Source organism: Solea solea, chromosome 14 (assembly GCF_958295425.1).
Source record: "Solea solea chromosome 14, fSolSol10.1, whole genome shotgun sequence".
NCBI classification, from domain to species: domain Eukaryota; kingdom Metazoa; phylum Chordata; class Actinopteri; order Pleuronectiformes; family Soleidae; genus Solea; species Solea solea.
Genome location: NC_081147.1, coordinates 22826516 through 22843308, shown reverse-complemented (window position 1 = coordinate 22843308; position 16793 = coordinate 22826516). Strand labels below are relative to the sequence as shown.

At 37.7% G+C, this 16793-nt stretch overlaps 1 protein-coding gene and 1 long non-coding RNA gene across 3 annotated transcripts; both read right to left on the bottom strand.

Annotated features, from left to right (window-relative positions):
• Positions 1 to 38: 38 nt before the first annotated feature.
• Positions 39 to 4415, bottom strand: LOC131472220 (uncharacterized). 2 transcript variants are annotated; one of them, XM_058649144.1, is made up of 5 exons: positions 4339 to 4415; positions 3573 to 3905; positions 3094 to 3432; positions 1964 to 2072; positions 39 to 365 (listed from the first exon to the last, which is right to left on the bottom strand). In XM_058649144.1, the coding sequence occupies exons 1-4, from the start codon at positions 4382 to 4384 to the stop codon at positions 1981 to 1983; spliced, it is 810 nt and encodes a 269-aa protein (XP_058505127.1). In that variant the 5' UTR covers positions 4385 to 4415; the 3' UTR covers positions 39 to 365; positions 1964 to 1980. The 2 variants fall into 2 exon arrangements, with proteins under 2 accessions (XP_058505127.1, XP_058505129.1); XM_058649146.1 differs by having other exon boundaries at positions 39 to 305.
• A 1659-nt stretch (positions 4416 to 6074) lies between these two features.
• Positions 6075 to 9216, bottom strand: LOC131472734 (uncharacterized). Its single transcript, XR_009242122.1, has 3 exons — positions 9093 to 9216; positions 8007 to 8071; positions 6075 to 7291 (listed from the first exon to the last, which is right to left on the bottom strand). It is a non-coding gene; the product is annotated as an uncharacterized LOC131472734 (long non-coding RNA).
• Positions 9217 to 16793: the final 7577 nt, after the last annotated feature.

Genomic DNA, 16793 nt, shown 5'->3' with positions numbered 1-16793 from the left:
AAGGTTAGAAAGGTGCTATATAAATACAGACCATGAAATAAATAGAATAGAATGTCTTTATTATCATTGCATTGAGAACAATACAACTACATTTAAAACAGTTCTCCCTAATGTAAAAACTATAGTTAAGTGGATATAGATTCTAGATAGAGACATTGATTGCACACAGTTTACTCATATCAAGACAAATCCAAAGGCTGAGCGATGGAGGAGGTGTGGGGACCCGAGAACTCAGTTCTTGTACAGTCGAGGGATAGCAGCTGTTCCCCAGTGTCGTGGTGCGGCACTTCAGGGCCCCGTAGCGCCTTTCGGAGGGTAGTAGTGGAAAGACATGATGGAAAGTATGAGCATTGTCACTGATAATTCTGAAAGTAAAACACAGGTTTCATTAGAGTACATGCTGGCTCACTGTCACACAGAGTGTTGCAAACAAACCCTGTATTCTTATATGAAACTGTATTATTTACAAACACTGTGGCTTCATGTGGAACACAGCCTGAAGCTTGTCATTTCTTATTGTTGTATACTCAGATTAGAGCGGACTATGGGCCTCAACAGGATGTGCATTGAGGTTAAACTTGCAGGCAGGGAGCTTGTTTAAGTTTCGCAAGGGACAGTTTTTCGTTTGTTCTTTCTCTGCGTTTCTACCAGGGCGTTATTTTATCATGTATAACCAGGCAGATGAGGTCACTTTGAAAACCATCTCGTGTCCTTGTTGAGTTTCAATTTGATTTTTTTACTGCTGTGGGAGGAAACATCTGCAAAGATAGACTTTGTTGCCAAGGCATTGACATGTATGCGTTGGCTGTTTGCATCGTTTAGCTCACCACTAATTGGTCTGTAATACAAAGTCAGATTAGGTTGTTTTTTTTATCGTATTTCCTTTAACATTTGGGCAAATGATTATTAACATACATTGTTCTTATTTGTATTAAGTTAAGGTTCGATTATAAATCAGTTTTTAAGGCCAGTGGATGAGACAATGAGCAGAGAAACATATATTTGAAACCATGTGAGCTGCAGTGGAGGAGGTCTGTGGGTTTGAGGGACAGATATTTTTGGGCAGGAGACGAGAGGAAATGTCACCAAAACCACAAAAAGTTTTATTATTTTAAATGACGATTTTGAATAAAACTACAATTAGCACTTTAAAAATGTGTCATTTTTGCAACAGATGAATAGGGAAAAATGTGTTATAATACCAAATGCTGAGCTTTTATGTATAAATACTGAGGTTTTTTTTGGAGGTGAAAGTAACTGAATATTTAATATTTGTGTTCAGTGTTGTGAGTTAAGGTTTGGGTGTGAACCTCTTAAGTTTATTATTATTATTAATAATAATAATAATAATAACAATAATAATAATAATAATAATAATAATAATAATAATAATAATACATTTTATTTGTACATTAATTGGCTGCCAGCCATTTTCAGAGCAGTGATCGAATTGATGTCTATCGCAATGTCAGCCATTGAGTTAAATAAGGAGACAAATCAAACACACAAACAATGAGATAAAATACAACAGACAAATTAAAAAGTTAAGGTGAAATAAAGCGGACAAGATCAACATGGTGGTTTAAACAATAATACAATACTGCAGAATACTGAAAAAGGCTAATCTGATGTCTTAAAGGTTCAGGATGATCCAGTCGGACACGCTTTATCTTCCAATTTACAGCAGAGAATTTAACACTTGTCCTGTTTTCTCGTCGACCATAACTGCCGTCGTTGTGCTCGGTTTCTCCATTAGACGGTTACATTATTACATTCACATGTCATTCTAACATGGGCTTATTCAGATTACAGAGATTATTTACACACTGTAGAGTGTCCTTGAATCAAAAACTCTACCATTTGATTTTGGCAACGTTACCACTCAGTCAATAAAACGATATACTGCCATAGGGTGGCAGTGTTGTCGAGGGAAATAGAGAAGGCACTTTTCACTTAAACATACCTGACCACACCATGACCTCAGTGTCTTGAGCAAACAAGGACGGCAATCACAATCAGACAGAGTGCCAACAGAGCCCCGAGCACAGCGGCAACAAGGTGCCATTCTTGTCCTGAAAAATGTAAAAAGGGACATGTAACTTTGACTCCTCAAATGTTTGTCTTTTAAAAAAAACAAAAAAAAACATTATTCTTGAAAATTCACTGAGATTCCTGTCGTTTGCAAAGGTAGTGATTTAAAAAAAATAAAAATAAAAATTAACCATAAAAGTACCAGAACATGTCCTGTTTTTCCCAGAATATTTTCCAATATCTGGCTGTTATTTACAATTTACTGCATGTCAAAATGCTGTTTTAACTATTTAAAACGGAGAAAAACAAAATGGTTTATTCAGTAAAACCCTTTTGTACACAAACAACAGATTTTGCGTGTTAAATTTGAAATGTGTACAGTATAAAACACGTACAGGCGTTCATACAGTCATACAAAGTGCGCTTGTGCAAACATGTCGTAATCAATTATAGCAAGTTTGGTTCAGATTGGACCTTCCATCGCGTAGTTATAAGAGTTTCTTTCTTCAGTTGCGACATTTTAAAAAACATTCAAGAACTTTAGATCCTCAACTGGCCATTCAACCCAAAATGGCAGCCTTCCTGTAGGACTTACGACAATGTCCTGACTTTTTGGACCGTCCTAACATGATTAACATGTGTACCAATTTCAAAAAAATCACCTGATGAAAGCGTTTTTCCATATTTGATAGCCCCTCCCACTTCAAATTTTTGACGCTTTTTCACTGAATGACTTTCACACGTACATTTTCACCAGGATTGATGCAGTTGCAAAAATCTGTGACTTTTGGGGTATGTTCAGGCCCTCAAAAATTAATTTGGAGGAAGAAGAATAACTCCTTCAGTTTCAATAGAACCGTGTGCTCGAACCCTAATAATGCAATAAACATGGTCATTACAGTCAGCTAGAGAAGAGACTTAATAAACAGCCAACAAAAAAGAAAACTACAGGGCCAAGAACGGATCCTTGTGGAACACCTATCTTCTAAATCACTCTAAAATCATTCAGAACAATAACTCTGAAACAATCAACAATACGTTGCATTAAACATACAAACTTACTTGTCTCCACTTCGGTTCCTTCACCAAACAGGATTTCTCCACATATGGCCACAGCACAGTAGTAAGTCCCAGCATCAGTGGAGTCCTCGATGGTTTTAGTCAGACTGTAGACGCAGCTCCTTTTTTCCGCACTTCTGCTCCTGTTAGTGTAAACTATTCCAGGATGACTGTGTTGCGACGCAGCTCGGAACCAGTAAACCATTTGATCATCTGGACATTCAACACGGTTTCCTATTTTCTGGGAAAGAAGGGAACACTGTAGCGTCACAGTGAACCCCGGGTGGACTGAGGCCGTTTCTGGACTCTGTTTCACAAAGACGTTTCTCTGCTGACTCTGATCTACATGAGGAAAAAGTCATGAAAATGAAAAAACATTGAACATCATTGTTTATAGGAGATACAAAATCTCCAGGAGATACAAAAAAGACCAGACGAAACAAAATAAGAATGATGTGTCAAATGACAAAAAAAAAAAATACCATTCACAGCCAAGAAATTGCCATAAACGAAAGTCTGAGAATACGCAGTTCCATTTTGACAGAAGTATGTTCCTTCGTCCTCTTTTACGACATCAGTGATGGAAAGAATATAATTGGAATCCCCCTCTGTCACTTTGAAACGAGGGTTCTGGAACGGCCCCTGAAGCATCTGTTTGGTAAACGTTCCCGTGGCAACCGTTTCAAACAGGTATCCAGGACTTTGCTTGTACCAGTGGAAGAACTTCCCCTCCTTCTCGGAGACCGGGCATGGGAAGTCAACGGTCCCGCCAACTTCCACCACAATCACAGAGATCTGGCGAGGAGCGGCTGCAGCTGAACAAAGATATCAGGCATTATCTTACCTAACAGTATCCTCTGATTCAAAGTAATGCACAGAGTATCTTTCATCTGGTGACGAACTGCACATTTTGTGAATTTTAATTTCTTAAAATCCTGATTTAACTTGTCTGAGCATCTAAAAAAAGAGCTTGTGTGTGTGTGTTGCAATGGCAATAAATAAACATCTACTCGATTCTATAATGTACATTCTATTTTAACTATTTTTTTTATAGTCTAAGCGTTAATTTTTTTTGTTTTAATTTTCTTTTTTGGTAATTCATGTTTATTATTTATTATCTTTACTGTCTTGCTGCTGTAAAAATGTAAATTTCCCCACTGCGGGACAAATAAATGACTATCTTATCTTATCTTATTCTAATGCAGCTGAACTTACACAACAATCATTTTAGACTAAAGTTGAACTTACACAATGAAATAAGAAGAGTCAGCGTTGTCAGCCGTCCCAGCATCATTGTGGTAAATGACCGTTCTCTCTCAGCACAGCTTTTGTCTTCCTTCCTAAATGCTTTAGTCTTTTTTCAACATTTCTTCAGCGTATTTGAGGTGCAAATTCTCATGATTGGCTGAAAGGCAGAAAACTCAGAACCCCCCCCCCCCCCCCCCCCCCCCACACACACACACACTTTAAGATGCAGATCTTTTGTTGCTCTTTTTTAAAATTCAGTTCCGTTAGGGCTTAAAATTCAGGTGCCATATTTAATTTTGTCTTGACAAGGGGAAATTATAAAAAAAGGATTTGCAGTCCATTTTCATTTCACTTGTACTGTATTAGTGACTTGTAACATATTTTATTGGTAAACATTCCTAAAATGAGACTGAGGGCTGGGCTGGAAAATCATAATCCGATAATTTTCACTTCCAAATACAGATCAGATTAAAATAGAAATAGATACAAGGAAAAAAAAATCACTGTCATTTATTATAATTATCAGTGCTTACTCAGAAACAAATCAAAATATGGGACACGGTCACCAAAATTACTCACAAAACTAAACCCACACAGTGTTAGTGACTTTTATTGGACATCCGGAAATACTGTAATTAATGATTTTGAATAGGACTACAATTAGAACTTTAAAAAGGTGTAATTTCTTCCAACAGATGAATAGTAAAGAATGTGTTATAAACATAAAATAATTGTATAATTTGATAAAAAAAATCATGTGCTCACCAATTGCTGCGCTTTTAATAACGTGACTTGTTACTAGAATACTTGTCTCCACTTGTGTCTCAGACTCTCAATATTTAAATGAACATATATTTATATGTGTATATATGTATATATATATATATATATATATATATATATATATATTAATTCCTGTTTACAAAAGACCAAATGAGTTTTTGTTTTGTCAGATGAGTTCATTGTCAGCAAGTTTGACACAGTCTCTACACTCTACAGTTTACACTCATTCACAATCATTTATTCATTCATGTCGTGCTTCTTTTTCATTTGTTTTATTGTACATTTTTCACCCTCTTCCAGCTCAGTAATTCAGTGTTGGGGACAATGTTTGGCCCACATACTGAAGGAGCTTCTGGCCTAAAGACGACCGGCTCTGCCTCCTGGAAAAATAGATCAGATTTCAAATGAACTTAAATGAACTGAGGTTAATGTTATAGCGCTAGGAGCAGAAGCAGTGAGCTTTTTATCTTCTACATTTTGGTTTTCTTTGGTATCTTTTGGTCTCCGACACTCGCTCTGTAACAGCAGCTTACATCAAAAACAACAAGCAAAGCCACATGCAACAGTTACGCTGCCGGCCGTCTCTCTGCCTCTGACCAAACCGCTGTTGCTCACCTCACCTCTGCAGCAGGATGTGATCTGACATAAGAGGTGCAAGATACACATGAGATTTCTTCACACGTATGAAGCTTCTGTTCCTTGACATGATGTGGAGGGCGTTCATAGATCTGCACTTGCACTGTGTGAGCTGAGCTGACTTTATCATACGTGATGGAAACTTCAAGAGTGCAGTTTTAAAATGACACATTTTTCAAGAAACAAAAATACAAACTAAGAAAAACAAGCTGTTAAAAAAAGCTGACACTTGATTTTATTCCTCATTCTTAATCTGCTCTACGTCATTTTTCAACTTTTATTTACCACTGATCATCCTGAAATTGAGTTGTGTTCATGTCAAGGGCTTTGCAATGAACAAGAAAATATGAATATTTCAGAAATGTTGACAAAAACCTGTTTAAAAACTAAAAATAACGAGCTGGATTCACTGTCTTTATAGGCAAGGCAAGTTTATATAGCGCCATTCTTACACAAGGCAATTCATAGTGCTTTACAGAAGCAAGTAAATACATATGAAATGAAAACAAAATCAATTTTAAAAAATCAATTATAAAAAATAAAACGATTTAAATCAAGCAGACAAAGAATTTTTCATCTGTTGTGTTTTTGCCCTCCCTTGTTTGTCACAGGGCTGACACCTGTTCTTCCCATTTCATCTAATCAGGTTTTTAGTGTTACTTCTGTCTTTTCTGCATTGAGCTGGAGAAAATTCTGGCCCATCCACTGATTGACTTGTTGGATACACTCACTCAGCGACTGTAATGGACTGTAGTCATGTGGTGACACTGTAATATAGAGTTGTGTATCATCGGCGTACGAGTGGTAGGAGGTGTTATGATACTCCATGATCTGGCCCAGTGGGAGCATATATACCCACATTTGAGCAGGGCAGAAATGAATCAAGCATAACATTCAACCACTAAAACCAAATATTCTGTTCAGGAATGCAAGCAAATAACTATAAGATGACATCTGTATAGAAAAAATAATCATGTGCTTTACTATTTCCCAGTTTTTTTTTTTTATGTAAAACTTTAATGGATAATTATATTAATTATATGTCAGCATTAATAATATAATTTCAGTTAAAGAGCTTCTATATGCTGGTGTATTAAACATTGAAAGGAACATTAAAAAAAATAATGTTTTGTTAATTACCAATGCTGTTAATTTAGGGTAACTGTAGGGTTTTTTGGGTAGTGGTCTAATAATATATATATATAACATTTGCCTTAATAATGTCTCTTTTAAAGGGAATTAAAATAATCTGATGCTTGTTTTAACATCCAGTGTATTTCAGTTCAGTAACTATAGAACATAGTGGAAAAAAAAGGAAATAATGTTTTAAATGAAATGTATTCTCCGCTTGGTTATCAGTGACGTGAGTCCTTCTGCAGACAATCTCCATTTACAGCGAATGTTGAGTTCATTTGGTTCATCTGCGCTCCACAGCAGAGTACAAACTCTCCGGTGGAGCTTCTCGCTTCTCCTTCACTCTCTTCGCTTTCCTTGCAGTGAAATCCAGCGCCGCATAGTTCACTGATTCGCCGTCCTGCAAACAAAACGACACAAACACTGTGTTCATGGATGATATTTGTGTGTCCTTCAATCTCTATTGCACACTTTTTTTTATACACAACACTAAATAATGTTTTGCAGTTTTCGCAACAGAATGTATTCACACTTTCTAATTGACCTTTGAATTCTAAATAGGCAGAACAAGATGTTCCAACCTGTTCTCACTGGACTTCATCATCTGTATAACATTAAATATTAATTAATATAATTTTATGTCCACATCATAGTTGGAGTATAGTTTTACTTATGTTTCTTAAATTTAAATGTGAAGGAAGAGGAGGAGGATGAGAGAGCAAATGATCTTATCGGGAGTAAATCTGCCTCCTGTGAAAAGTCCGTCGCTGACTTTGCTCGACCTTTTTACACCGCTGTATTTTAACGTTGGTGATAATTAATGATGTAAAAAGTTTGAGAACCACTGATTAACAGTGTCCAGTTAACCCATTGTATGTTTTTGGACTGTGGAAGGAAATCCACGCACACACAAGGAGAACAAACTCAAACTTCCACCCAGAAAAGCCACCAGTCAAACCAGAAATTGAACTGGTGACTTTTCCTTCTTCATTGTGAGGCAACAGTACTAGCCGTTACGCCTCCATGTGACCACACTTCAACTTGAATTAACTCTTTTAATTCTTGTTATAGTTCAGCTTATTTCTGACTTGATGACGGCAGCGTTAAAAACATACCACATCATTCGATGCTTCCACACTTGACCTGTCATTTTCACGGTGATGAGAAACACTCGCTGCTCCTGTAAAAATCAGAGTGAAACTTTTACTTGTCATTTGCGCGGTAACTATGAACTGTTTGTACCATTAGCTGCACTTTACACATTCAAACAATGGAAGACCAACATGTGACGAATCCACACAGAATCATGTGAGGCCTCTTTTGACAAAATAACAGATGCTAGAATGTAACACAGTGTGTGTGTAACATTTGTTGATACACTCACCGGATCATTTCTTTAGGTCCACTTGTTCGCTGTCTTTGTTAATGCCTTAAATCTACTCAGACAATCACAGTGTAGCATCTCATGCATTAAAGCATGTAGACGTGATAGAACGACCTAGAGGGTAAGAAAGGTGCTGTGTTGTTTGTGTCAGACACGCTGGTCTGATTATTTCACGGCTGATCTAATGGGAATTTCACAGACAACAATCATGTCTTCGGTTTACAGAGGAAAACATCCAGTGAGCAGCAGTTCTCTGGGTTAATAAAATACCGTGTTGATGTCAGAGGTCAGAGGAGAATGACCAAAATGGTTCAAGGTGATAGAAAACACAAACTCCAATAAGCACCAATAACAGAAAAACAAATCTAGTCTTTAAGTTTAATTACTCACATGTTCTATAACACCTATAACACCTATAACATAACAACCTGGTGTTCAATATAAACTCCCTCCCTAGATACCAAGGCACCTTGACATCATACACTATCTCAAGTCTGACTAAGTGCATGTATCAGACCTGACACGCTGCTCGCCACGATCTGCGATGATGCCTCGCTGTTCTCCTCGGGTCTGAGCTGCTGTCTTCAATAAAGTCTTTCAACTTAACTCCTCTCTGACTCTAGAGGTTCCATCATGGGTGATCTCACCATCTCTGTAACAAAGACCATCTCACAACACAGATGGTCTACAGGAGCAGAAGGCCACAGCAAATACCTAAAGAAGTGGTCTGTGAGTGTATTTTACTTATATTCTTAGGATTCAACAGTTTTCAGATTTTGTTATAAAGAATAATGAGGATCTTTCTCTCATGACTTACCTTTACAGTGTTTGCAAACGTTACGTTGGTTCCTTATTACAAAGAAACCAAGGGCAACAATCACAGCGACACAGCAGGCCAACAGCACACCAAGCACGGGAACAGTTAGGTCGCAAAGATTCCCTTCAAGACATTAAATATGTTAGTTAAAATTTATATTAAGTCGTACAGGGTGGAGTTTAACAAGTTTGTACGTACTTGTCTCCACTTTGGTCTCTTTACCAAACAAGATGTTTCCACATGTGAGCACAGCACAGCGATGCGTCCCATCATCATCGTCAGAGTTCTTGTGAACGTAAATGAAGTTGGGACGGGAGAGTCCTGATCCTGAGCCGGCTCTGAACAAGGAAACACCGTCTCTGCCAGGACACTGGACTGTGTTTCCTTTGCTCTTGGAAACGAGGGAACACTGCAGAGTCACCTGTTGTCCTGGGCGGCCGGACACCTTTTCTGGATTCTCATCTGCAAGATTTAGAGAAACAAAAAAGAATGAAACTAGAAAAAAGGCTGGTGCAACTTCAGGTCTGTGTGCACTGTCACACAGATGCAGATAGTTGAAGTTATTTTACCGTTCACAGCCAAGAATGTGCCACTGACAAATGTATTTGTATACATTGTTCCGGTTTGACAGAAGTATGTCGCTTCATCCTCTTTGCTCACATTTACGATGGTGAGAAAATACTGATTATCCACTTTTTTGAAGGTGAAACGTTTATCAATGAATTGTTCAATTTTCTTTTTCATTATTCTTGAAACAACTGTATGCAGCATGTGTCCAGGAGGCTGTTTATACCAGTTAAATACTTCCTTGTCACTCGAGACTGGACATGTTAAATTCACATTGTCTCCAAGTTTGACCACAGTCACAGAGACCAGGACAGGAGCCTCTGCAGTGCAAATCAGAGCTGGACAAAAGAGAGAGAAAAAATAACAAAGTTAATTCAAAATATATACAATGCCATGAAGAGATAATGCCACAAGGCCTCGCCTCATACAGAATACAGAATAACACAATAACACACAGCACATGCACTCACACTCTCCACTAAGCAGAAACAAAGCAGCGAGTCTTGAAATCATTGTGGTGCAGCACCATGATGTTGACCTACTCATGACTTTCCACCCAAATGGAAGGTAAAGTAACGAGATCACACTATAAACATAGAAAACTACCTGATTGGCTGAAGCGTTGAAACTGCACTTCCCCCCCTGCCCCAAACTTGGTCAACAGACACATCTATTCATTGTTCCACCAAAATGTAGGTTTTCTTAATCTGTAGGAAAAATAAACAATAAAGTTTGTTTTAGTTTGATAAACTCGCCCTCGGTTAAATGTAAAAAGTAGGTTAAATGTCAGTTTTCTAATTAATAGCCTCTTTTTACACCTACTATAATCAGGATTTTGGACACAATCAGCATAACTTGGAAAATTTACTGTAGCTTAGTCACAGAGTCTGCACTCATGTGGAACATAATATAAAGCACACCTTTTTGAGCAGCAATCTAAAATAGTTTGTAAGGTTCAAGCTCTGCACCTTCCCTCCGCTTGGTTTACGGTGCATCTGGGACACGAAATTGAAAAGAAAATATCAGAAAGTGCACACTTGCACTGGGAAAGGAGTCTGTCACCTGTGTTTTAAAAACCATTTAACACGTGCTAATTTTGATGTAAAAGAAGCAAAATAGAAAATTCCCCACCATGTAAAACAATAGTAACAGACGCTGGTACTAAATGTTAAATAACTGCTGCGTGTAATAATATGTTGTATTAATCAACTTTAAGGGGGCGATTCTAGATTTGGGGTTCTGGATTCCTGGACATTGAACCCTCACTTTGTTCCTGATGGCTGTGCACGGCAGCGTGTGAATGTGTGTGAAAGATGAGTGACAGCAAAGGATGAATGTCAAAACTGTGGTGTAAAGTAGCTGTGAGTGTTTTCATCAAGGCTAGAAAGGTGCGATATAAATACAGAGCATGGATTAAATAGAATAGAATAAATAATTGAAGTTTCATTAGAGCGCATGCTGGCTCACTGTCACACAGAGTGCTGAAAAGAAATCCTGTATTCTTATATGAAACTATTATTATTTTATTTTTATAGTATTATTTAGCAACACTATGGCTTCATTTGAAACTTGTAATTTCTTATATTTTCTTGCATTCTCAGTCTTCGTGTTTTAGAAAGAGAAAGAGGTTCAACACAGACAGCGGTGGTCAGATCTACACGAGACGTCATCTTTTTCTCAGATATGCATTAAATGCTGAATAAGAATTCTCAAATTTTTTTGACTCATGTCTACATAATGTTGATCATAATCAAGAACAAGCAAGATAATATGTGACAGCTCCACTCACTGGTGGTGAGCCACCTCTCTGCCTTTTTGACCAACCGCTGAGGTTGTTTACTCAGATTAGAGCTGACTATGGGCCTCAACAGGATGTGCATTGCGGTTAAACTTGCAGGCAGGGAAGAGACACAAAGACCCTGCAGAGAGCTCCTTTTAGTTTAGCCAGCGACTCTTTCTCATTTGTTATTTCTGTGTTTCTACCAGCGCGTTATTTTTTCATGTACATATATATACATATATATATATATATATATATATATATGTATATATATATATATATATATATATATATAACTTGTTATGCCTGGAACAAAGGAAAGCTTACATTTTAAACATGACACCAGGCAGATGAGGTCACTTTGACAACCGTCTTGTGTCCTTGTTGAGTTTCAATTTGACTTTTTTACTGCTGTGGGAGGAAACATCTGCAAAAATAGACTTTGTTGCCAAGGCATTGACATGTATGCGTTTGCCGTTGGCGTTGTTTAGCTCACCGCTAATTGGTCTGTAATACAAAGTCAGATTAGATAATTTTTCTATCGTATTTCGGTAAATGTTATTGACGTACATTGTATTTATTTGTATGAAGTTTAGTTAGGTTAAATTGTAATTCAGTTTTCAATGCCAGGTGACATTTAGACCCCCGCCCCCGCCCCCGGCGTCGAGACTATGAGCAGAGAAAAGGTATTTGAAACCATGTGAGCTGCAGTGGAGGAGGTCTGTGGGTTTGAGGGACAGATGTTTTTGGGCAGGAGACGAGAGGAAATGTCACCAAAACCACATAGAAAAGTGTTGTAGAGAATTCACAGCGAAACACTTTGTGATTTAAAAAGAAACTCATGCTCATGAGTGTTCTTGTGTCTCTTTGTCATCAGGAGCAGAAAATGTAAAACTACATTAACCACAAACCATTCGAACACCAATAATTGCAGTGTGTTGATAGTTTATATTTTTTATTTCACCTTGATTGTTACCAGGAAACGAAGAGTAAGTGAGACCTTAGACCTCGTCGATGCATATGTGTGTGTTTTCAACTGTTTGAGAAACATCTTTCAACTCTGGTTTCAATCTCATTTTTATCCCCTGCACCTGGACAATACGTTTTTGTTTTTTGTTTTTTTCTTTATGTCATCAATTTATTCCTATTTTCATATTGTTTTGGAATAGAAATACATGGATACACGGATACAGTGTGGTATTTATGCCATACTTTACAGTCTCCTGTGTGCATATAACGCATACTGTACATATGTTTCTTGCATTTTCAATAAACCCATGTACAGATATATCTGAGGTGTTTGCATCAAATTCATTTTGTGTAAGAGTCTAAAAAGGACTGGCAAGTTTTCTGGAACCTTTTTCTGTGCATCTGATTTTTTGCTAATTTGAAAAATGCCAGTATGTATATATATATATATATATATATATATATATATATATATATATATATATATATATACTGTACATATATATAGTATTTTCTTTTGCAAATTCAGCATGCAGACTGACAAGTGTGCCTGAGAAGAACAAGCGAAACCACAAACAGCAGCTCGTCTCAGAGATGGAGGGGCTGCGGTGGGCCAATTCTCTGCCTTTTGACCAACCACTGACGCTGTTTACTCAGAACAGGCTGTACGACAACAAGCGGATATGTCATATGGAAAGGAAAGGACTGCATGCTGCAGCTGAAGCAACCTCCATTTATACGATAAATACTATCACGATCAGACATCCACATTATTTCTTCTATATACAGTAAAACAACACAGTTTTACTGTATATAGAAGAAGTAAGTAATGTGGATGTCTGTCTGATAGTAGCATTTTTACAGATGGAACTAAAGACTATGATTATGATTATGTCAATTACATCCTCATATATATCAAAGTGTTTTAATCTTAATAAATTCTGTGTCAATTTGGATAAGATAAATTATTTTGTAGAATTATAGAGACTGCAAAAGTAACATAGTACAATACATCAAAAAGGGCATTTTGAAAGAAAATAAAGATTTAAATTTAAATCAATGAATGAAAAAAAGGCAGAGAGAGAGAGAGACAGAATATGAAGTGAAGTGTAATTTGAGTCTGACTCTAAATATACTAACAAAAACCACATTAACGTTCTCTATTATGTTTAAGTCAACAAGAAATAACAAGTCAACAACAAAGGAAATAACAAAAAAACTAAATATGAGTTAAACTTAACTCAAGTTGACACACGGTTTTCTCTCCCATACTATTCCATAGTTTAACACCACAGAATGAAATGAATCTGAATCTTTTAATTTCCTTCTCTGATTAGATAAAGTTCCATCACTGACATTATATATATATTCCCCTTCCTCTTGTGTACACGGCATGTATTGTATCGTAAATACTTCTACAGTATGAGCAGGACGGACAGACGTCACTGACATCACTGACATAAGAGAAACAGAGGCTGTGTGTGGCAGCTGTTCCTCCATGAAGCAGAGAGGGGGCAGACTCTTTCTGTCTTTACCTTACTCATAACCAAAGCTGTGCTACATGTCAACACTTGTACAGTATATAAGTAAAGTCAATAATGTGAGGCAGGCAGTCAGTCAGTCACACGGTCAGTCACACCTCCTCCCTCTCGTAAACGCAACCAATGAAAATGATGTAAGTTAAAAAAAAATAGTGGAGTCATACTGTAGTGTGACTGGGAAGGTGTGTGTGTGTGTGTGTGTGTGAGTGTGAGAGAAAATTAACATTAAACGCCAACTGTTTGTAAAGTGACAGCACTGCTCACTTTTCATAAGCAGGCATTTATTTATCTTTTTATTTGAATCATTTCACACACAAACAAGAAAGAAAAAAAAAAGTATGAGTGAGGTGTGCAGTAGAAACCCAAACTCACGCTTGTGGTTTTCTGTTTCTGTGCATTTCCTGTTTTATTTTGTATGTGGTCTCTCATTTCAGGTCACTTCCTGCTCCACTCTGTTTCCCCTGATTGTCTCCACCTGAGCTGATTGTCGGCTCCGCCCTAATTAGTCACACCTGTGTCTCGTCCACCCTCCTTCGCTTGTGCTGTGCATGTGTTCTGTTCTCAGTGAGAGTTCCTTGGATTAAGCCTTTGCCTGTGAGTTCCTTTTGTTTATCGGAGTGTTATTGGAATGTGTTTCTTTGTACTGGCCACTTCCAATTTCCAAGGAAATTGTTTTGTTAACCTCCAGCGCAAAAATTTGAAAAGCCAAAGCTCACGATTTATGTGCGCACAACTATGCGGTCCGATGGTTGTGAGTGGATAATCAGTCCTCATTATCCCATGTACACCACACGACGCACCAAAAATAATCAGTTAGTTAATAATCAGCTCAAAATGGGCCGAATATGGCACAGTGTATGGTTACTTGAACTAACTGCTCACTTTTAAAGAGCTTTTGTGTGCTCTGTGTTGAGCCCAAATAAAATAGCATTTCTTTGTTATTGCTACTGAGGTCAAAAGTAAAGAACACTGTAAATTAAGTTCCACTTAATGACGTCATACAATCCATTCTCAAATCCACACACCAGATACTTTTATTTCTTGTAAAATGTCAGACCACTCGTCTCTCTGCCTGCCGTGTTCATAAGAGGTGGTGAATAGTCGTCGTAGCGGTTGAGGAAAAAGAAAACGGGAGAACATTTTATCAGATCCCTGAAGATCCCGAGAGACAGAAGAGGTGGATCACGACCATAAAACACACTCACAGCGAGCACAGAAGAAGACAAAGCAACGGGAATCCACCGGCAACGGACTCTGCGTGTGTCGTGGTCACTTCATCTCAGGTACAGATACCAACTTTTATCTTTTTTATTTGGTATTTATAACAAAGTCTAAGTGTTTTCGGGAGTGGGACGAGGGAAAGTTTATCAGAAGTTTGAAGATGTGGAATTACAGTGGAATACATGTTCGGTATGTGTCGTATGTTCACATAAGACGATGGGATTTGATGCAGCTTCCTTGTTTTGCTCAGATGTAGAGGAGACAGAAGTTGCCCTGCATTAACCAACAGATGAGCCAGTTTTCTTCATTGTTTGTCTCGTCTTCTCCTTCAGTATTTTGTTATGTTATTCAAAAGGTTCGGTTAGTTTCACAGAAGTGTGGAAGCAAACTCGGGCCCGCTGAATGTTGCAACCCCCAATCGTACCAAGTCTAGTGTTTAAGTGATATGAGCCCCTGGTGTGAGAATGAGAAGTGAGAAAGAATGAAAAGCCCCTGTGTGTTCACACCTCAGTCTGAAAGTTTCCATTAATCACGTCTGTCTTGGTGACAAGTAAAAATAAAGCATAAAGTAAAGGACAGGGCTCAAAGTATGTAGTGGTTTTCAACACTCCTATTTACAGTGATGTTGTTGTCAGCTGCAAACACAACACCATCCTCGTTTTACCCTGTAACAATTTATTTTGAAGTCTTCATACAATCTGCTGTAGCTGAAATTGTACTCGATTATATTTGATATTATTGTGTCGGGTCAGAACCCCAAAAATGGACTAAATGTGCATGTATGGTTAAATCAGAAACATGATAATGTCTTCAAGTGATATGGAAAGCTCTTGTCTGCTTTGTTTTTTAGAAGAAATGAAACAAGTAGAGGGGAATTGATGGCGTGACCACATCCACCTCTCCTCGCTGTTATTATCTTTGTGTTAAACTGACATGAAGAGGGGGAGGGTCATCGTCACATGGAGGATGTGAAGGGCTATACTGTATCGAGACCTCAAAAAGACTTCTGTTTTAAACACAGTGGTGGATCAGTGGTGGAGTGAATTTGTCTTTCAGCTGAAAGGTTGAGGATTCGATTCCTGGCTCCAGTTGTCTACATGACGCTGAAGACGCTGAACTCCATTGTGAAAAATGATGGATGATCTCAACATTGACCAAAACAATTGTGATTTTGATAACTTAGAAGCCATATGTTGTGATTTACAGATAAACGTACTTTTTAGAATGTGTGGTAAAATCCACTTTTTTTTTCTTTTTTTTGTCCTTCCAAACAACTTGGAAGGGGTTTAATGGTCCAGGCTGTGGTGCATCGGCAATACCTCTATTGTCCACCAGGGAGCTGCTGCTCATATGGGGAAGTGCATCAAAAAAAGTGTTCAGCAAATCTGTTAAAGCCTGAGTAATAGTTGTGCTATCATGCAAATGTTCAGTTTGAGTCTGGAAGTTGTCAAGTAATATTGTCCTGAAAAAAATCTCACATGTACGTGACCCTCAACTTTTAAAATGTCATGCGTGGCTGCATTTCTGTGCATCCCATACAGCTTAAACCACATCAGATAATGACAACCTGAAAGTCAGTTTTAAAATGAACAAGAAAATTAACGACATTAAAACAAAAAATAA